Raw genomic sequence first — 22795 nt, forward strand, 5'->3', positions numbered from 1 at the left:
TTCTCCCACCTGTTCATATTATCGGCCCATGATTCCTTAACCCGACCAAAGAGCTCTTCAGTTAAGGAAATTAAATGCTCAGACCTTGCTATTAATATGGTTGTTGCAATCAATAGTAGAACCTCGAATTTCATAACACAACCTGACTTACAAATAGTTCATGATCTCATGCATTTGCATATATGACGTAGATTTGAAGAACTATGATGTTTGATGTTCTTAGTGTTGGAAAGTAGTGCACTATTTGGAAAATATTTCCACATACATTCTCTCTTCTGATGCTTGAAACATTTCTGAGGTTGAAAAGAACGAGTAGCAGTAGAACCACTTTGTAGATAAGGATGTGGAGCTCTGGTCAGAACTATTGGGTGTCACAGGCAAGGCGAGGATGGTGGTGTGTTACCCTATACTTTGGATCTTTTTCTATTACCTCTTGTTACCACTTTCTCAGAGAAGATTCGATTCTCACATATTCCTGGCACCTCTGTTTTCTTAGATTTCTAAGCTTCATCTAAAATGATGTTTTTGAGAAGAGATTCCGGCCTGACCACGGGACTCCTAGAAACGGCTACAGTGAGCGACAGTGAGAACAGCACTTGCGGTACTTGTGTTTCAAATCTGTCTACAGAAATAAGTGAGAACCAGGAGCTGCTCTCCTTTTTCAAGCCCTAGATGGCCCGCTGGACAAGAAAAGAGAACACTTTCAATTATGCTGTTTGACTGCAGTGACCAGGGCTCCAAAGGATAATGGCCCCCTTCTTTCCCCTTCCTTCCAACCTCAGTGACATCAAATTCTGATGAGTCTGAGTGTTGGCTTGTGAAGGAGTCTGGAGGAAATGCTTGCCTAAGCCATGGCCCGATGAGAAGGGTGTATCCAGGGGCGGTGATTTTCTTTGTCCTCTCATATGAAAGTTGTCAGGGGAACAGGAGGAGTATAGAAAGTAGCAAGCTGATAGGTTACAGAGATGCTCTCTTACCTTGCCTCATGGCAAGGCTTTGCTGTAGACCTTAGATCATGCTCATGAGACCAAGCCTAGGGAGGAGGGCTTCAGCTTAAGCATTCTTTTCATGTGTTTCATGGCAAGTCCAAAGTTTCTGCTCTCCAGTGGAGATGGTAAAGCTATGCTGGTTCCATATTTGGGTAAATAAAGCAAAGCCTAAGTGCCTGGAGCCTACGTTAAAATGAAGCACCTGTTGGTGGCATTGTCTCCAGGAAACAGGTGTGACCCATCAATATGAAATGCTCCTCTGGGTCCAACCGTCTCACTTGGCAAATGTGAACACCGAGAACTTGAGAGGGAAAGTGATTTTCTCTAAAATCACATGGGGAGGAGAGAGAAGATGGCTCCCCCCGCCTTATGGTCTTGAGTGATTCCTTCCTCCTACACCAGTTATGCACCTGCCATCTCAATGTCCATGAGCCTTGTCCGGATAATTGAATAAAATTCCAATTCTCCTCCTAGATTTACACGGTTCTGAATAACCTCTGGTCCACATCCATGCCCAGCCTCATCTTCTAACCTTTTTTCTCTTTGTTCACTTCCCCAAGCCACAGCAGCCTTGTTTTGTTTGTTCAACACAATACTTCATCCTCAGAGTATTTCCCTACTGCTCTTTCTGTCTGCAGTGCCCTCCTTTTGGGTCACGTATAACTGATTCCTGCTCCAGAGTTTGGCTCAGAAGTCACCTTCTCAGAGAGGCTTTCCCTGGTCACTAAATCCAAAGCTGTCCACACTGTCTGTCACTTTACCTTGTTTTGCTGTTCCCTTCACACTGATCAACATCTGAAATAATGTTTTGACATGTGTGTTCAATCAATTTCCATTTTTGTTCCTCTCTCCACAGACTGAAATCTCCAGGAGTATTTTATTCACCACTCTATCCCCAATACCTAGAACAGGGCCTTTCAAATAGGACATGCTCAATTAATGTATGTTGAGTGCATTAATAAATAAGATGCCCTTTTATTTGCATGAGAATATTTTTTGAAATCATAAACATCTTAAACTTAATATCCGTCTTAGTTCAGTCTGCTATAAAAAGATATCATAGACTGGGTGGCTTAAACAACACAAATTTATTTCTCAGAGTACTGGAGGCTGGGAAGTCTGAAATCAGGGTGCCAGCATGGTCAGGCTTTGGGGAGGGCTCTCTTCCTGGCTTGTAGACAGCTGCCTTCTTGCTGTGTCAACCCATGATGGACAGAGAGTGATCTCTGTCTCTCTTCCTCTTCTTATAAAGCTGCAAACCCCATCCTGAGAGCGCCACTTTCACGACCTCATCTAAATCTAATCACCTCCCACTGTAATGGCCCCATCTCCAAATACCATCACATTACAGTCCTGAGAGAAGTTGCCCAAGTATTTATTTTATTTATTTTTTTATTATTATTTTTAATTAATTAGTTAGTTAATTAATTTACTCATTTATTTATTTATTTATTTATGGCTGTGTTGGGTCTTCATTGCCGTGCGTGGGCTTTCTCTAGTTGTGGTGAGAGGGGGTTACTCTTCGTTGCTGTGCGCGGGCTTCTCATTGTCGTGGCTTGTCTTGTTGCATAGCATGGGGTGTAGGCGCGCAGGCTTCAGTAGTTGTGGCACGTGGGCTCAGTAGTTGTGGCTTGCGGGCTCTAGAGCTCAGGCTCAGTAGTTGTGGCGCGTGGGCTTAGTTGTTCTGCGGCATGTGGGATCTTCCCGGACCGGGGCTCAAACCCGTGTCCCCTGCATTGGCAGGCGGATTCTTAACCACTGCGCCACCAGGGAAGTCCAAGTTGCCCAAGTATTTAAAAAAAGTTTACCTAAGGATAAATGTTCACCTTGACTGAACTGGAGTGAGCTCTGGGGCCAGAGATAAGTAGGTTCACACTCAAAGTCTGCCACTTACCAGCTATTTGACCTCAGGCAAGCCATTTAACTTCTCAGAATCTCCTGCCCTGTCTGGAAGATGGCAATATCAATCTCCACCCACCTGAAAAGGACATGATGGCAATTAAGTAGGTTGAAAACTGCACAGTGCTTGATATTTTATATGTTATCTTAGTATTCTTAACTTTAGATGTGGTTACTTAATCATGCTACGTAAAAAATGTTTTAAAAAGATACACTTATATTATTATTCTTCTAAGTATCTTATAATCTTGGAGAGTTTTGGAGATAGACCTACATTTGAATCTCAACCCCAATATTGACAACAGGTGAATTTTAGGAGAACATAAACATACAGTCTGTAACAATATCTCCCTTTTAAATGGTAGTGTTGCTTTTCACTATACTTCTAGAAATCCAAATAACTCTATATCTGTAACTATACCTATAAATATATCAACATCTATCTCCCTCTCTATCTTTCCCTCTTGAGAACCATCTTATGAAGTATTCAGACATCCTCATCTTTTTAGGAGTTGACACCCCACTCTTGAGTCATGCCACTGCTTCCTCAAATCCACTACATAGCTGCTGCATTGATTTACAAACAAAACTAAACTCAAATTTTTAATGATTTCTGTTTTGGAAATTTCTGAGAATTTAATGACAGTTATGGAATAACTAGAGTCTTCTTTTAATATTGTTAAGTCGAACTTAGGATCACCAGCGTAAGAAAAGTTTTTACTTTCTGGATCATGAAATGTAAAATAAAAGCAGATGACTTGGTCTCTGTTATTTTTGTAGGGGAAGCGATTTTTATGGGATGGAAGAAACCTGTTTCTCCATCGGTTCCTTCTCCCTCTCCTTTCTTCCCTCTGCACTTCTTTCTCTTCCTTCATCTTCTTCTCCTTTATTTTCTCCTTTTCTTCACCTTCTTGTTTTTCTCTGTCTCTCCATCCCCTGTCTTTCTTACTAAGCAGGCTTTCTGAAACGCTAAATATACAGCCTAAAATGAATGCGCGCTCACATCCCTTGGTGGGTAAATAATTTTCAGAAAGCTCACTCTTCAAGGCAGTTTTTAAAAGGAAATCCTCACTTTCTCAAAACAAAAATCACTCTCGCCAGGCAGGCTTCAGAGATAAAGAAGTGATCGCTATGCTCCCAATTATACGAGATGCTGTATTTTTGCAAAGGAGCTTACCTTGGAGAATGGAACTAGTTGTTTTTATCCCCTCAATTAAATATTGTTCTCGCGAAATGGTTGTATATTTTACACCGGGAACATATAGTTTCCCATGATAACCCCAGTAAATAAATAATGCTCCATCAGGATGGGAGGCAAAAGCCTGTGTAGTTTAATACTGTCCAAATGACAGGGCACCTCAGATTATAAGACACAAGGAGAATTAGACAAATGGCACATAAATGAGGGCACACACAGGATAGCGGTTGGTTCCTGCTCTATCTGGAGGGACACACACTCGGGGAGAAAATTCAAGAGTGTGTTATGATTAGAAACCAGTAGCAAATACAGTTTTATGGGTATTCTTGGGGAAGGCAAAGAAAAACTCATTCCAGACCTGCCTCCATGTGGACGCATTTTCCTTTTGCCTCCAAAACCTCAAATATCTCCCTTATGCCATTTGGTAATGAATGTTCGGCTCCGTTTAAAGGAGTCTGAAGAGTTCTGTTTTGTATCCTCGGAGTCTGCAAAGAGATTAACAGGGTCTGAAGGAATAAAGAACATCTGGAAACACGGGCTTTGCATTTTCCTTTCACCCTCTCGCCTTGATTGTGTTTGAATGCTGAGCATTGAGGAGAGGACAACTGAATTTACTTTCACGTCGGAAAGCCCAGGACCCCTGTGATTCAAACAGGTAAATAGGTTAAGATTAGTCACATCTCTGCTGGCAGCACTTGGAGCCCAAATGGTGACTGCTAGTGTGGTTTCGTTTCAGATTTTCCCCAATCTGAGTAGTATGTGGAAGGGGAAGTAGGAAGATGAAATTGGTGAGGCTTCATTTCAATCCAGCCAAAATAGATTGAGAATTTGATGCACACTCATCACTGTTCTAGGGGCTCTGGAGAACAAAATTAAGTCTCTTCTTGCCCTGATGTACATTAAGGATGTAGAGGGAGAGAGACAGATCTTTGCACAAGTGTTTATAAATAAATGTCAACCTTTATATTACACTTATTTAATTTATTTGACTCTCTCTCCCACCAGAATGTAAACTATTCAAAGGCAGGTATTCTGGGGAAAAAGGTTAGTTTGTTCACTGTTGTGTCCCATCCACTAGAACATAATAAGCACTTAATAAATAATTGTTATATCCAAAATATATAAAGAACTCTTCAAAATCAACAATAAGAAAACAACTCAATTTTAAAATGGGCCAAAGACCTTAACAGACTCCTCACCAAAGAAGATAAACAGGTGGCAAATAAGCATATGAAAAGATGTTTGACATCATATATCATCAGGGAAATGCAAAGTAAAACAACAGTGGGATATCACTACACACCTGTTAGAAGGGGCAAAATCCAGATACTGACAACACCAAATGCTGGTGAGGATGTGGAGCAACAGGAACTCTCATTCACTACTGATGGGAATGCAAAATGGTACAGACACTTTGGAAGACAATTTGACAGTTTCTTACAAAAGGAAACGTGCTCTCGCCATATGTTCCAGCAATCATGCTCTTTGGTATTTACCCAAAGGAGCTGAAAACTTACGTCCACACAAAAACCTCCACATGGAGGTTTGTAGCTGCCTGGGAAACATTTCCAGCCAAAGTTTTCGTATATCCTATGGTCTTTTATACCTGGGGTGCACCAGAACAGCCTGCAGGCTGGCCGCCTCTTTGCGTTAAAAAAAAAAAAAGAAAGTGTTATTTGATCACAGCCATGCCTGTTGGTTTATGTATTGTCTGTGGATACTTTGATGTGACAAAGGCAGAGTTGAGTAGTTGCAGAACATCCCATAGGGAGATTAATAAGCCTAAAATATTTACTCTCTGATCTTTTAGGGAAAAAGTTTGCCGACCCCTGTTCTATTATTGCTGTTATTGTAAAAGTTCTGGACTCATCAACCCATATATTTTATCAAGACATGAACAAAGATTACTGGGCATCCAATGTAGTGTACTCTCTGGAATTATGTCTGGTTTCAGGTATTTGATCTCTTTTACAATTCTGTAAGTTGCAGAAAACTGTTACTCATGCAAAGGGTTCTTTTCCATAGAAAAGCAAGTGAATTGTGCTGGGGGGAATGCAGTTGATTTTTGCTCTGTGGATATTGGCCAGTTTTGCTTCCAGGTTTGAGTCTGTTGGTAAATTCATTTCAACATTCTTTTTTTTTTTTTTTTTTTTACTATTTTTTTAAACATCTTTATTGGAGTATAATTGCTTTACATTGCTGTGTTAGTTTCTGCTTTTTAACAAAGTGAATCAGCGATACATCTACATATATCCCCATATCTCCTCCCTCTTGCGTCTCCCTCCCTCCCACCCTCCCTATCCCACCCCTCTAGGTGGTCACAAAGCACCGAGCTGATCTCCCTGTGCTATGCGGCTGCTTCCCACTAGCTATTTTACATTTGGTAGTGTATATGTCAGTGCCACTCTCTCACTTTGTCCCAGCTTATCCTTCTCCCTCCCCGTGTCCTCAAGTCCATTCTCTACATCTGTGTCTTTATTCCTGTCCTGCCCCTAGGTTTTTCAGAACCTTTTTTTTTTTTTTTTTTAGATTCCATATATATGTATTAGCATATGGTATTTGTTTTTCTCTTTCTGACTTACTTCACTCTGTATGACAGACTCTAGGTCCATCCACCTCACTACAAATAACTCAGTTTCGTTTCTTTTTATGGCTGAGTAGTATTCCATTGTATATATGTGCCACATCGTCCTTATCCATTCATCTGTTGATGGACACTTAGGTTGCTTCCATGTCCTGGCTATTGTAAATAGTGCTGCAGTGAACATTGTGGTACATGACTCTTTTTGAATTATGGTTTTCTCAGGGTATATGCCCAGTAGTGGGATTGCTGGGTCATATGGTAGTTCTATTTTTAGTTTTTTAAGGAACCTCCATACTGTTCTCCATAGTGGCTGTTATCAATTTACATTCCCACCAACGGTGCAGGAGGGTTCCCTTTTCTCCACACACCCTCTCCAGCATTTATTGTTTGTAGATTTTTTGATGATGGCCATTCTGACCGGTGTGAGGTGATACCTCATTGTAGTTTCATTTCAACATTCTTGATTGCCTATAAAATTATAGTATTTTGAGTTTTCCTTTGAACCTGTTGTAACACCTTACTGGTTCCCTCATTAATGAATAAGATAAATATAAGATCCTTAGCATGTATTCACTTTACATTTGTTTGTGAGTCATGATTTTACCTTTATAAAAAGTGTGTTCTTAAGAACTTGTATATTAAACATATACACCACTAAAACCCTATGCTGAGTCAGGAAGTGGAGAACCAGGGTTAAGAGGTAAGGCTTGACTTAGATTGTCTCCTGACAGCTCTATTAATTAGGTGTTTGAAGTCAGGCAAACCACTTGACATCTCTGAACCTCCACTGACTTCTCTGTAACACGGTTATCATTCCTACCTCATATGGTTGTATGAGGATTAAATGACATAATCCACGTACAACATCTAGCATTCGGTAAACAACCTGGCGATGTTAGCGATTGTTGTAATTGTCATTGTAAATTGCATTTTCATTCATTAACTGAATGAAAGATTCAGCTTCTACAAGATGTTACCTTCTGCCACCTGCGTGGATGCATCCCCACTGGCCTGGTTGGAGTTTTTCTAAAGGCAGAATCTGAGGCAAGACTGTTAGCAGGTAGTTTTTGTAGAAGTGATACCTGGCAGCAGGAATGACGAAGCAGAGAGAGGGCGAGACGTGAAAGAAGGAAAAGAAAAGGATGCCTTTTTCTTCCATGTGGCTGTGTAGGGGAGGAAAGCTTTTTCTTTCTTCCCTTCTAGGCTCTTTGGCTGGTTTAATAATTGACTTAAGACAGATTAACAGGAGAAAAACAAATTTAATTTCAAATGTGCGGGAGTCCCAAAGATATGAGGCTCAAAGAAGTGGCCGAGGCAGGCAATTTTTAATACCTTTTAGACAAAGAAACAATAAATTTGTGAGGAACTGACAAGACAAAGAAATTTGGGCTTGGGGTTTTAAATTAGTGAGGAAGTAACAAATGTCTGGGAGGAAGAAATTTTCCTCTGTCCTTCTAGGTTGTATATTAAACATATACACAAATGCTGGATGGTCTAAGAAGTAAATTGAACAAGACAGATTAAGTTTAGTGACATGTATACATGGGAGAGACCCAGGAAAACAGAATAATTCACCAAAATGGTGGAAACTCCCCTTAAATACCGTCTTCAGCTAAAAACAAAGGAGGATGTTATATAACTAATGAGAACCTGCTGTATAGCACAGGGAACTCTACTCAATGCTCTGTGGTGACCTAAATGGGAAGGAAATCCAAAAAAGAGGGATTTTTTGGAAGGAAATCCAAAAAAAAGGGGTATACATATAGCTGATTCACTTCGCTGAATAGCAGAAACCGATACAGCATTGTAAAGCAACTATACCCCAACTGAAAAAAAAAAAAAAAAAAAAAAAGAGTATGTTGCAGGGGGGATGTGGTTTGGGACTTCAAAGGGGAGGAAGGCAATTGACATGGAGCTGGAAAAGCAAATATTTGGTGACAAAATGTTTGCTAAGCCATTCAGAGATGGTGGGACACAGAGAGGAATTTTAACAAGCAGACTTATCTAAGTTCCTCCCCATCTGCACACCTAGTTCACACTACAGCGATCTCTAGTGACGCTCCCTTCCTGGATCAGGTCCTCTAGCTACATCCTTTTAGGCAGTTAGGGGAAGGTCAAAGGTTCTTCCTGAGTCTTTGGGTCTTGATTGTTTTCAGCTCAAAATAATCCACATGCCAAAAAGACACATTTGGGGATGGCAAATTTTGCTCCCCTGCACAAGGTTTGTTAAAACAGGCTTCTCAGCCTTCAATTTCCTATCTCTGGTGGTAAGATTGTCTCTCTACCTTCTGGTACTGGGAGGGCACCTTTCCCATGGAAGATTTATTTCCTGCTCTCTGGGGGACAAAGGAGGAACAGAGTGCCTTCTTGCACTAGCTGTTCCTTAGGTAACTTTAATTCAAGGTAATCAATATGCCAAAGTGGCATATTTGGGGATGGCATATTTTGCTCCCCTTTAGGTACCACTGTGGGAGGCTGGAGTTCAGTCCTGCTGGGGACCCGCTCAACAACACACCTCAGAATTGTCTCTTCTAAAGACAGCAGGCTGAGACATTAGCCACCAACACCCATTGCTCATTGGTTACTGTTTTCTCCAGGCATATTACTTCTCCACAATTCCAGGCTATCCAGACTGAGGGCTGAAGAAGCATGTGTGTCACTGGAGTAAACCTTGAGACACAGTCAGGGGCTTGGGGGCAGGTACCATTGGTGTGCCTGGGAACTTTCCATCATGTTGGACACACTAGATACTCAGAGACAGGCCAAGGGGATATGACAGGAGCACAGGTGTCTCTGTACCCACCACTGAAAGCAGATGACCAAGTTCCTTGACCAATGACCTCTCACAACCCAGCAGTGTCCTCTGGGTCCCCACACCCTTCAAGGGGGCAGAAAAGATAAAAGGTATACGCATAAGCAGCTGTGCCAGGAAGCAGCAGATGCTATAGGGTGAGGAACTCAGTTTTTGCCTTGAAGAGCCTTTCTCCAATCCCTGCTCCAGAGACCGATCCGGCCCCAGGTTAGAAGTTTGCTGAAAATGCAGTTGAACTTTCTGATTTCGCCCCAGTGGAAGCCTTCAAGGAGGGCCTTAGGGAGAAAGGAGACCCCAGATCAACCTTCCTAGTGGCCAAAGCTGCAGGACTGGAGCCGGCGGGACTCACCATTCCTTTCGGTTGCTTGCATCTGGGGAAGACACAGTCAGAGACCTTATAATGTAGCTACTTCGCCTCTTATAACTTTTGAGCTTATTGGTCTGAAATCTGCCTTTTAAACGTGTGACTTTTGAAATTCACATGTAAATACAGTGGCCTGCTGCCACTGTAGCAGCTGCCATAGTTCAGCCATTTCCAGAACATTCTGCTGGACCCTTCACATGTATTATCTCAAAACATTCCAACTAAGGCAAAACTAGAGAGACAGCAGAAAGATCAGTGGTTGCCATGGATCCAGGGTGGGAAGGAGGAAGGGACGAACAGGTGGGCCACAGGGATTTTTTTAGGGATGTGAAACTATTCTGTATGATACTCTAATGATGGATGCATGTTAGAGATTTGTCAAAATTCACAGAACAGTACAACACCCAGTATTGTGAAGCAAGTATACTCCAATAAAGATCTATTTAAAAAAATAATCATATTTCGATAGCGGCTCATGGATCCTAATACATGTACTACACTAATGCAAGATGAGAATTATAGGGGAAACTGTCAAGGGAGGGAGAGGAACATAAGGGAACATTGTATTTTCTGCTCAATTTTTCTGTATACCTAAAACTGCTCTAAAAAATTAAAGCCCATTCCTTAAAAGGAAAACTTTATAGCAAATCCTTGCAGGTGGTCATTGTTACCCCTTTGTTACAGAGGAGGCAAGTAAGGCTCTCGGGAACACATGGCTTTTAATGGCATCACGGGGACAGGGCTCCTGGTCCATGTGGTTCTGAAACTCATGTTCCTGTCACCACACCTTCTCACTTCCTTCTTTCCTGGCCTCCTGTCACCCTGTTGAGTGTGCTCTCTCCTCCGTGGCAAGTTGCCTTCACTCTTCACCTTCTGTACCGTCTTGCCACGGCCTGGCCCCCTGGGTCACCCCGCCAGCATTTCTGCGGTCAAGCTTTCCGGGAGGACCTGCTCATCAACTTGAAGCTTTCTAATGAGCCTGTGGAGTGTCATCCATCCTTGGTTCCCATTTCGCTCAGCTCTCTCAGTGCTGTGATGTATGGATCAACCTAAGTGCTTCTGGTCTTTGAAAGGCCCGGTCCAGAGGTAGCCCTGGGAACCCAGCTCATTCAGTGACCCTTTTGCTAATTTATAATATAGCTGACGCACTCCACCACTGTTTCACTTGTCTCAAAGGAATGTCAGTTGGTACAGAGGACCAGGCATTCGGGAGCTAAATTAACTAAATCACTGCATGAATTAGTTAGATCTCACTGAAATACAACACCCATTCTTTTTCCCACTTATGACACAAAGAGCATCCCTCCGACCCCTGACACTTCAACACCCTATATCCTACACCTCAAAATAATTTATCTGGATGGAGTAGCCCAGCTAGGAATATCATGCTCCAAATATATAAATAATAATGAGAACCTTTAATAAAATCAGACATCAGTTATGCAGCAGGCATCAATTACAAAAGATTTGAAAGGTTTTGCTCTAGAACCCGAGCAGTGTTACATTTAGGCTAATAACTGTAGCCGTGATTTATGTGTTTGCAACCAGAATGGTTTCAGTGCCGCGATATATGTCCAAAGCAAAATTTATAGTCTGCTACAGAATGTATAAATAATGAACAGCCATATGTCATCGCGCATTTAAAATTGTGACTCCTTCTGCAGCGGCAATGGGGTAAAATGAATTAAAACCTTAAGTTCATTGGGAATCTTAACTTATTTGGGAGCACTTTAAGGAGTGTGCACAAATGCAAACACTAATTTAATATATTTCTCTTCCCCCGAGTCAAAGAAAAATGGCTGTTATTAAAATGACAAACACTCTTGGGAAACCTCAGGAGTCATCAAATTAAATAATGGCAGGGGAAAGAAAAGAGGAACTGGCTTGGGAAGATGATGGGAAGGAATTTTTCTGACACTGCTGTGACCTCAAATTATTACGAAGGCCTTTAAAATGGTCAAAGTAAGTAAATAAGTCGATGATGGCATTCTACCTTGCAGTTTCCCATAAGGTTCGTATAAGGTTTATGGAAGTTGGAGAGTTCCCATTGATGAAAGCCAAGAGCCTGTCACTTATTAAGTCCTCATGAAGGTTGTACAGCCACCCTGAGGCTGAGCCCTTTCATCTGAAAATGGGACAAGTCAAGTTCATTGGACAGAGTTGCTGGGAGGATCTAAAAATAATAATAAACATTGTGAAAGCAACTAGTATCCTCCCTGGCACAGGGAGTTGGTCCTCAGTAGATGTTACCCTGGCCTCTTCTTTATCGCTCCCTCAGTGGACGATAAGGTGTGGAGGCATGGACCATATCTTATTCGTCTTTCTATGAATAATGCCTGGACAAAGATGAGTGGTTAACCAATATGAATGCATCCTTGCTCAATGAATCACTTAATGTGTTTCCATGGCTCTAAGAGCCACTGTGGAAGTCCAAATGTCAGAAAGGGTTAGGAGGCAAGAATATGTTGCATATTTGAGATTGTTGGGGGGAAATTAAGTGGCCCTAGTTAATGAATTTGCAGAAAATCAAAGCTTGCCTCCTTAAATTCTTGGACAATGTCACCCTTTAATCTTTGACAATCACAACCTTTTTGAAAACCCATTCCTGGGAATGCCCTGGTGGTCCAGTGGTTAGGACTCCACACTTCCACTGCATGGCTTCGATCCCTGGTTGGCGAACTAAGATCCCACATAGCCATGTAGAGCGACCAAAAAATAAAAATAAATAAATTTTAAAAATGTAAACCTTTAAAAATTTGAGAACCTCTGTGGGTTCTCAAATATGTTGACAAGAATGTCATCTTTCTTTCTTTTTTTTTTTTTTTTGTCATCTTTCTTCTTAACTCCAAGTTCTCATGAATTCATGAGCCTACAGTGATATGATTTAGTAATAATTATTGTGAGAGACCTGGTGCTGGGTTTACGGTGTTCTCCCTCCCCTTCTGCCCGCTAAATGGTCTCCAGCTACTGTTTTGATGTCTTCTCTTGATTTTAATGGTTTCTGTTACTTCCCTCAAAGTTAACTTTCAATTCCTACTACTGCCAGGTCTTACAGAAACTGTTCCAAACGTGTTGGTTTGAAACAATTCATTAATGTCTCTTGTGGTTCTGTATGTGGACTTGGATGGGTGGTTTTCACTTGGGGTTGTCTCCTGTGGTTGTAGTCAGATGGCAGCAGGGACAGGAGTTTCCTGAAGATTCACCTTTGGGCTCGATGTCCAAAATAGCTCATCACAAGGATGACCATTGAGGCTGGCTGTCAGCTGATGCCCAGCTGGGGCTATAGAAGGGAGCATGGACCCGTGGCTTCTCCCTGTAGCTTGAGCTCCTCACAGCTGGGTTCTCAGAAAGAGTAGCCCAATAGCACACATCTCAAAAGATCCAGGTGGGAGCTGTAAGGCTTCCTATGGCCTACCCTGCCTCACTTCTGCCTTATTCTGTTGGTCAAATTTCACAAGAGTGAAATATATGGAGCCATGATTCACATGGTTCACTCCATCTTTGGAGACTGGCTCCCATCTCAGTTATGAAAGTTGCATCTCGAACACTGAGTGGGAGTTTATCAAGATCTTCTGGATCGTGGATTTCCTTTTGACTTCACAAAGACCTTTTACTTCTACCACTTACATTCTGATTATTTGCCTTCTAAGACTGTCATGTATCAATACATGATATCTGGGAAAGCAAGGGTTGGCAGTGTTTTGAAGTGAATTGACTGTTAGATGAAAGTTGTTAATGTATCTTATGAATTCCCTGTTGCAAGGAACTTTTGACTCCGTCGCTTAGCTATGTCAGCTTGTTGTTTATTTCCTTCCATTGGTTTCCATGATGGGAATTAAGTTTTGCTGACTCAGATCACCTTTATCTATAGGTTAGAGTCTGGAATAGAGAATGTGTTTGTTTTGTGCGTTTGAGGATTGGGGATAGATAAAAAAGTACTTAGGTATTTTTCTAAGCCTTTATTCCCAAAGGACCAAATAACTCCTCAGTGCAGTAAAAAGAAAAAAAAAAAATTATCCCTCATGCAGGGATAATTACGTTCTATGAATCACAGCTGAATGGAAAGAACCCTGGAGTCAGGGTGTGGTGTTCCATCAAATGGATGTGCCATAGTTCATTTAAATAGCTCCCTATTTTTTGAATCATTTGGTTATTTCCTTCTCTTCTATAGCAAAATCTCTATGTCCATCTGCAAGCATTTCCTCGGGATAGATTTCCTTGTTCATTTCTATCTTTGTTTCACCCACATGACAGTCAACACCCATCTAGTTTGAAGCTTCTCTCTCCTTCACCAAATTATATGGTTTTCATCTTGCTTTTTGGAATCATGTAACATAGCACAAGCATTCTGAACCACCCAATTGGCTGAAGTGATTCCTATGGAGCTCCCTACATTGGTCTAAAATTAAAATCAGGTTAAAATCACACCAACTCCTCTACAAAATTCCACAAGCAATTTGGGCGAATGAGGACTACAGTAGAGAAAACATCCGCTTTGAGTCTTGAGAGGTCTGTATTTTGCATCCCAGCAGAGTACCTCTCCAGCTTTGTTGCATTGGGCTGGATACTTCCATTCTCTGAGACTTGATTTCTTCATCTGTGAAATGGGATGAATAAATCCTCTCTCAAAATGTGATCAGGAAGCATTTTTTAAAAATGTACATCAGGTGCCTAGTTCCATGCCTAGCACATCATAAATTAGTTACAACGGAGAATTCTCTTCCCATACCCTCCCCTGAGACATGTATGTGGGGTGTGTGTGTGTGTGTGTGTGTGTGTTCCACTAACCTTGTTCTATTATCTTGGAGATTGTAGGTGCCTCTGATTCTATTGACTGGGTAGGCACTTATATTAATCAAAATCTTGGCAGGCAAAAGATGCGTAGTCAAACTGAGTGATTCGAGGAGAGTTTATAAAAGGGGATGGTTACAAAAATCAAAGTAGGGTTAGGGAACTACAAGGCATAGGGCAGAGCTCCTGGACTTGGAACAGTGTGAAAGAGAGGGGATGCCTGGACAGGATCTATGGCCTTCAGGAAAGGGTTGCAGTGAGCTTTGGAGATCTGGAAGTCAGGGATCCAACTGCATTCTCTCCTTTCCTCCAGCTCTGTTAGTGCCTCTCACCCAGTGAGCCAACTCTGAAGCTCAAAGGCAATCTGTGGTCCATCCAGGTCAGCCTTCTGGCGAACAGAGCAGGAGGAAGGAAGGGAGTGAATCTGGAGGTGTGAATAGAAGATACTGAGGCCCGGCGGGGCAAAGTGGCAGGAACCTCTTAAAGGGCGAGAGTGGCGGAGGGCGACAACGCGGCCCGGCCCGGCCCAGCCAGGTCTCCGCCCCATCCGGCCCAGAGAAGAGTTTAGTGGCTGAGGCTGAAAATCCACAGCAGCAACAACAGAAAGAAGAGGGTGAGGGAGCCACAAACTCGGGTCAACTGGAAACTCAGCTGGAAGAGGCTTCTCAAGCAGCAGCCGAGGGAGATAATCAGTGTGAGCAGAAGCTGAAAACATCTAAGGGAGACACTCCAACACATGAAGATTGGACCAAGAACAAGGAGCGGACATCAGAAAACAGCGGCCTGTCACGGCTGTTCTCCTCATTTCTCAAAAGGCCTAAATCTCAGGTCTCTGAGGAAGAAGGCAAAGAAGTAGAGTCAGCGAAAGAGAAAGGTGAAGGTCATAAAGAGATAGAGTTTGGAGCCAGTCTTGACGAAGAGATCATTTTAAAGGCCCCAATTGCAGCTCCTGAGCCTGAGCTCAAAACAGACCCATCCTTGGATCTTCACTCATTAAGCAGTGCAGAAACACAGCCTGCTCAGGAAGAACACAGAGAAGATCCCGATTTTCAGACTGAGGAAGGAGGAGGACTTGAAGACTGCTCTAAAATAGAAGTAAAAGAAGAAAGTCCTGAATCAATAGCAGAAAGAGAATTAAAAGCTTCCCAGAAATCAATCAGAAGACACAGAAACATGCATTGCAAGGTTTCTTTGTTGGATGACACAGTTTATGAATGTGTTGTGGAGAAACATGCTAAGGGACAAGATTTACTTAAACGAGTATGTGGACACCTCAATCTTTTGGAAGAAGACTACTTTGGTCTAGCCATTTGGGATAATGCAACCTCTAAGACATGGCTGGTTTCTGCCAAAGAAATAAAAAAGCAGGTTCGTGGTGTCCCTTGGAATTTCACATTTAGTGTAAAGTTTTATCCACCTGACCCAGCACAGTTAACAGAAGATATAACAAGGTATTATTTATGTCTTCAACTTCGGCAGGACATAGTTGCAGGACGTCTGCCCTGTTCATTTGCAACCTTAGCATTATTAGGTTCTTATACCATCCAGTCTGAGCTGGGAGACTATGACCCAGAACTCCATGGTGCAGATTATGTTAGTGATTTTAAACTGGCCCCAAATCAGACCAAGGAACTTGAAGAGAAGGTCATGGAACTGCATAAGTCATACAGGTCCATGACTCCAGCTCAGGCTGACCTGGAATTTCTTGAGAATGCCAAAAAGTTGTCTATGTATGGTGTTGACCTTCATAAAGCAAAGGACTTGGAGGGAGTGGATATCATCCTAGGTGTCTGCTCTAGTGGCCTTCTGGTTTACAAAGATAAGCTGAGAATTAACCGCTTTCCTTGGCCCAAAGTGCTGAAGATTTCTTACAAACGTAGCAGCTTTTTCATTAAGATTCGGCCTGGAGAGCAAGAACAGTATGAAAGTACCATCGGATTCAAACTTCCCAGTTACCGAGCAGCTAAGAAATTATGGAAAGTCTGTGTAGAGCATCACACATTTTTCAGACTGACATCTACAGACACCATTCCTAAAAGCAAATTTCTTGCCCTGGGATCCAAATTTCGATACAGTGGCCGAACTCAGGCTCAGACCAGGCAAGCTAGTGCTCTGATTGACAGGCCTGCCCCACACTTTGAGCGTACAGCAAGCAAACGGGCATCCCGAAGCCTTGATGGAGCTGCAGCCGTTGATTCAGCAGACCGAAGTCCTCGGCCCACCTCTGCACCAGCCATTGCTCAGAGTCAGGCCGCAGAAGACAGCGTCCCAGGTGCACCTGTTAAAAAAGCCGTGGTTTCCGAAGCGCCAAAGGAAACAGTGCAGGTTGAAGTGAAAAGGGAAGAAGTGCCACCTGAGCAGCCTGAGCCAGAGCTCACAGAAGTGTGGAAGAAAAAGAGAGAGAGACTAGATGGTGAAAACATTTATATCAGACATAGCAATTTAATGTTGGAGGATTTAGACAGAAGTCAAGAAGAGATCAAAAAACATCATGCCAGCATCAGTGAGCTGAAAAAGAACTTCATGGAATCTGTACCAGAACCACGGCCTAGTGAATGGGATAAACGCTTATCCACTCACTCTCCCTTTCGAACACTTAACATCAATGGGCAAATCCCTACAGGAGAAAGAAATATAAATGGCATTCGCACAGAGGAGGTGGCTGCCATGACCAAGGGGCCATTTACCAACCCTGACTCTGAATGGGAGGGCCCCAAGCATTCAGTAATTCCTAGTAAGAGCCAAATGACTACCCCGTTGGAGTCTCCACAAAACTTTGACTTTGGCTCCCTCTCCATAAGCAGCAAGGAGACAGAAGAGAAGGAGCAGGGGGCAACTGGCTATCTTGATATTAAGGAAATGTCGAGAGGTCCAAGTGGGGAATGTGTAGGAGTGGAGGAACAGGCCAGTGCCTTAAAGTCCTCAATATCACCAGCTTCCTCTCAGCTGCAACTTGCTGGAATAAAAGCAGAGAGTAGTGAAGAACATGTTATACCAGGAGAGCCTGTTGGAGAGCAAAATGGATCATTTCTTGACTCTCGTGTGGGTAACCAGTTCCCCACCCTCATTCGAAGTTTCCAGCCTCCCCTGGTGAAGACTCAGACCGTCACCATCTCAGACACTGCCAATGCTGTGAAAAGTGAAATTCCAACCAAAGACGTCCCTATAGTCCACACCGAGACCAAGACCATCACTTATGAGGCTGCCCAGACTGACGACAGCAACGGGGACTTGGACCCAGGAGTCTTGCTGACAGCTCAGACCGTCACATCTGAGACCACCAGCAGCACCACCACAACTCAAATTACCAAGACTGTAAAAGGTGGGATTTCAGAGACCCGGATTGAAAAGAGAATTGTGATCACAGGAGATGCCGATATTGACCATGATCAGGTCCTCGTACAGGCCATCAAGGAGGCAAAGGAGCAACACCCAGACATGTCAGTGACCAAGGTGGTCGTCCATCAGGAAACCGAAATCTCTGAGGAGTGAGCTCAGGAACTGTCCTACCCTCCCCCCTCCCCCGACTCCCTGCCCATCTCCCATCCCAGAGAAAACCAGCAGAATGACAAAGAAGCTAACCTGCAATCGTCAGACTTCAGACTTTTAAGATGATTGATTCTAAACCACCAGAAAAGCAATTTCATTTTCTATTTGGAGTTTATACCAAAAAAGTCTTCTAGATATCACTGATCCTTTTGAATACATTTTTCTATATTGTGATACCAAAAAAAAAAAAAAAAAAAAAAGAAGATACTGAGCATAGATTCCGCCCCCCCTCCTCCAAAGCCAGGACCTTTGATCACCTTGGACTCATCCATCACCAAACAGGTTATACTAGAGTCTGAGGCTTGGGACTCATAAAAAGGGCTGTCCTCACCATCTCTTCTCAATCTGAGGTCCGCCATGCATAGAAGGGCTTAGGATATATTGCTGTGTTCTGGGACTTATTAAGGAAAAGTTTTATAATCTGAATAAAATAAAAGCATATTATAATTTACTTTATTGCCAAGTACTGCCACATCATTCCAATAAGTCAACTCTGAAGATTTCCATTACCTTTCATCTTCAAGTCATGTGAACAATACTAAAGTTTGAGAGACCGCTCAAAGAAAGGTAATTCTTTCTCTTTGGGGCTAGTTTTGGCAATGATCTTCAAAAGTAATATTGTATTATCAGGTTCCTTCCACTGAAAAGGCAGAATCAGTCACTGACAGAGCCCCTAGTTACCAAAAAAAACCCCAAAAACAAAAAATCCCCTATCTGTGCCACCCCCTGCTCCCAGCTCCAAAGTCCCCTTCATGGTGAAGGAGGCTCACTTTCATCCTTTTGGAAGGTGACAGCCTGCACTTCTTCCCACCTGGGGAAATGTAAAAATAAAGAAACTCAACTTGTTCTGGAGAGAAGCTGTCAGCCATAGGAACCCCTCTCCTGTAGCATGCTGCCCAACATTATTGGGAAGTTATCTAAAGTGTCAGAGAAAACATTATTGATTTTTTAGTCTGTTTTGTCAACTAGTCAATAAACCTTGCTTTTTCCTAGATTTTCTTTCTTATAGCTCCCTGCCTCTCAGCTCTTTGGAGCTTCTGTCTTCTTCCCCTTCTCCTGTTTCTCTCTGTGCATCTCCCTCTCTTTCTCTCTCTCCCTCTCTCCCCTCATCCCCCAGTCTTCCTGTCTTCTCTCTCTTTCCCTTTATTTCTTCACTGTTTTCCTTGCAGTGCCAACAAGCAGTTGAAAAACTTCTCATTATTTCAAACTTAGCTAATCTCAGATCCTTGATAATGTATCCACGTGGATTTTTTATTGAGATACATTGATTTTTGTATTGGAGTGTAGTTAATTCAAGTGTACAGCAAAGTGATTCAGTTATACATATATATATATATATATTCTTTTTCAGATTTTTTCCATTATATGTTATTACAAGATATTCGATATAGTTCCCTATGCTATATAGTAGGTCCTTGAGGTTTATCTCTTTTATGTATAGTAGTGTGTATCTGTTAATCCCAAACTCCTAATTTATCTCTCTCCCACCCCCTGCTATCCTCTTTGGTAATCATAAGTTTATTTTCTATGTCTGTGAGTCTATTTCTGTTTTGTAAATAAGTTCATGTGAGAGATACATTAAGATTGATTTTTACGGAACAAACTAGCTTTGAGGCTGGTAGAGATGTTATGTAGAGTCATGGCTCACCATGCTTGTGTGTTTCCCAAAGCAGTGGAAATTTGCTGTTCCTTACAAATCTCCCTTGTTTAAATGGTTGTAAAAAAGAAGCCATTAGAAGATTTCATCACTATGTTTAAAACTTCTTCCTAAAACCAGAAAGGGTTCTGAGATCACACTTACATAGCACTCACTTTGTGCCAGACACCGTTCTCGATGTTTTACCTGTAAAATTCTTACAACATCTCTATGCAGTAGAGTCTATTATTATCACCATTTTATAAATGAGGAAACTGAGGCACTGAGATTTTCTTCAGTTCCCCTGTTTGTTAAGGAAGGCCTGACCATAAATTGTCTCAGATAAATACTTGATCATCAGCTATTTAGTTTCCACAGAAGAGAGTCCACTGACAGAAGATGCCTGTAACAATAACAGTGCCTGTCATGAGTGTCTCGTAGGTGTGTTGGCCACACACCCGATGTGCCTGGCCTGTGGAATGCCAACTGGCACAGGGGTAACACAGCCCTTTGTTCTCCCAAGACCAACCAACTCAATACACCATCTCTTGCATCTTCAATTTATCTCTTTCCTAGCTTTTCCTCCTTAGTCCTACAAATGTGCTCAGGTCTCTAATCACACTTTCTCTCTTTTTTCTCCCTACTCTCTCATCCCAATGTGATCACCGTGTACGGGTCAGGGTGAGCTTTGCTTTGCTGCAGAAACAAAACAAAATAATCTGTGGCTTTATAAAAACAAAGGTTCCTTCTGGCTCAGGCTACACGCCCATCAGGGTCATCTGGGGCTCTGCTCAGCCTAGTCGTTCAGGGGCTGAGGCTGATGGAGGCTCCATCTTAATAAACGCTTTAGCCATTACTGTGGCCTGGGGAGGGAGATGGGAATGACCAGACTCTCCCTTTTCTCCTGCCTCTAAGCCGTTTTTAAGTATACAGTTCAATAGTTAATTCACGTGTTAAGTATATATCCATATGATTCTTAAAGAGTAAAATGTTAGTAGTGATTTCTCTTTCTCTCATGTTTCAGGTTCAAAGGACACAATCCAGGTTGAAAATTTGTTACTTTCTTAAGCCAAGGATTCAGAAAAATGTCAAGGTCCTAGTATTTCTGTGCATTTTCTCTTTAGTCATGTAATGGAGTTTACTATCAGTGATGTGTGAACCAAGGAAAGCTAAGTGTGAATCATTTTATTCACATTGTAGTTTTTACTACATATTTATATATAAATATATACATATTTTATAAATACATTTTTATATGTAAATATATATAATAGGAAATTTGCTATTTAGAATTTCAACTGTCTTCTAAAGAAGATGGTGGGAAATGGAAGAGCTTTTATTTTCCGGGGTGACTTCATCAGTTTTGGAATTAAGATCTGCAGCTGACAGATGATGTGTTCAATTTCTCTCCTCTCTCCCTTTCTCTTTCTCTTCTTTATCCTTTCTTCTCTCCCATTCACAAATACATATTGAGATTTTAGCATGTAAAAACTGAGTTCTTACGTGTGTTGGGAATAAAACAATGAACCAGGCAAACAGGGATCTTAGAAAACCTGCATTCCTAGTGGGGGAAGGAAAGGACATGAATAAGTTTAAAAAGCAAGAGAATACCTGATAGGAAGGAGAAAATAAAATAGGATAATGGGACAGAGAGTGACCAACTGGCTATGTTAGACTTAGTGACAAAGTAGGATTTCTCCAAGGAGCTACCACTTGAGCCAAGACCTAACGAAAAAAGGATCCAGGAAGAACAGCATTTTAAGGGATGGATGGAAGAGAGGAGATGGTGGGGATGACTTTGATGCAGTTGGAGAAGAGAGAGAAGACCAGAATATCTGGAGCGAGGGGAGTAAGTGGGGGTGGTGGCAACCCAAGGGGACCCTTGCTCCCGTGTTTTGGAAATGATGTTTGTGCAAAGGGTTGAAACTAAGACCACTGATATTCCTCCCTGAAATCCTCTGAAACCAACAAATCCACCCTGAAAAGGAGAAAGCAATTACGGGACTGGCTATTTCCTTTGGTGGCCTCTTCTCAAACACTTTTCTCAGACTGTATGCTGAAGTTGAAGATGTACTCATTTGATTCATCCTTATGGAACTCGGACGTGAGAGTTTATAATATTGCAGGGGAGGCCTGAGGGGGGATTACCTCTCCTCTGATAATGGTCTTGAGCATCATTTTTTGAGTCCAAACTGGAAATCTTGATTCAATAAATACAAATGTATTCACAGGAATAAGAGAACACTGGAATCTAGACCATCTTGGGGGCTCCAGTATAAGTGGTCACTGTATTTAAAAATGAGCACTTGTTCAAATGCTCTTAAAATGGTATTTTATTAAAGTGTTTCCCTCTTATTACAAAAGAAACATGCTTATGTGTAGCCTAAAGCAAAAAATGATAAGAAATACCCAGCCCATTCCATCTAAAGATAACCAGTACTAACTTCTTTGTATACTGCCTCTCCAACACATTCTGTATTTTCGTTTTTTATTATTAATTAATTAGTTAATTAATTAATTTATTTATTTTTGGCTGTGTTGGGTCTTCGCTGATGCGCACGGGCTTTCTCAAGTTGCGGCGAGCGGGGACTACTCTTCGTTGCAGTACGGGGGCTTCTCATTGCGATGGCTTCTCTTTGTTGTGGAGCATGGGCTCTAGACACGTGCGCTTCAGTGGTTGTGGCACGCAGGCTCAGTAGTTGTGGCGCACGGGCTTAGTTGCTCCGCGGCATGTGGGATCTTCCTGGACCAGGGCTCGAACCCGTGTCCGCCTGCATTGACAGGTGGATTCTTGACCACTGCACCATCAGGGAAGTCCTGTATTTTCTTTTTTCCTCAAAATGAGATTATATTTTATTTATTAACTTATGTTTTCGTTCATTCAGTAAATATTTATTCAGCCCCTATTGTGAGTCAGATGCTCAGGATACAGACTTGAACAAAACAGATATTTTCAATGAGCTCGAGGGGAAA

General features: G+C 42.1%; 1 protein-coding gene across 1 annotated transcript in view; it reads left to right on the forward strand.

Annotated features, from left to right (window-relative positions):
- LOC137750415 (protein 4.1-like) overlaps positions 1-18274 on the forward strand; it is a 34524-nt gene extending 16250 nt beyond the window's left edge. Inside the window, exons 2-4 of the mRNA XM_068524777.1 lie at positions 5897-6040; positions 9738-9842; positions 15089-18274. Of these exons, the coding sequence (XP_068380878.1) occupies positions 5897-6040; positions 9738-9842; positions 15089-18129 (3290 nt within the window). The 3' untranslated portion in view covers positions 18130-18274. The remainder of the gene's footprint in view (positions 1-5896; positions 6041-9737; positions 9843-15088) is intronic.
- The last annotated feature ends 4521 nt before the right edge of the window (positions 18275-22795 follow it).

Source organism: Eschrichtius robustus, chromosome 16, assembly GCF_028021215.1.
Source record: "Eschrichtius robustus isolate mEscRob2 chromosome 16, mEscRob2.pri, whole genome shotgun sequence".
NCBI classification, from domain to species: Eukaryota; Metazoa; Chordata; class Mammalia; order Artiodactyla; family Eschrichtiidae; genus Eschrichtius; species Eschrichtius robustus.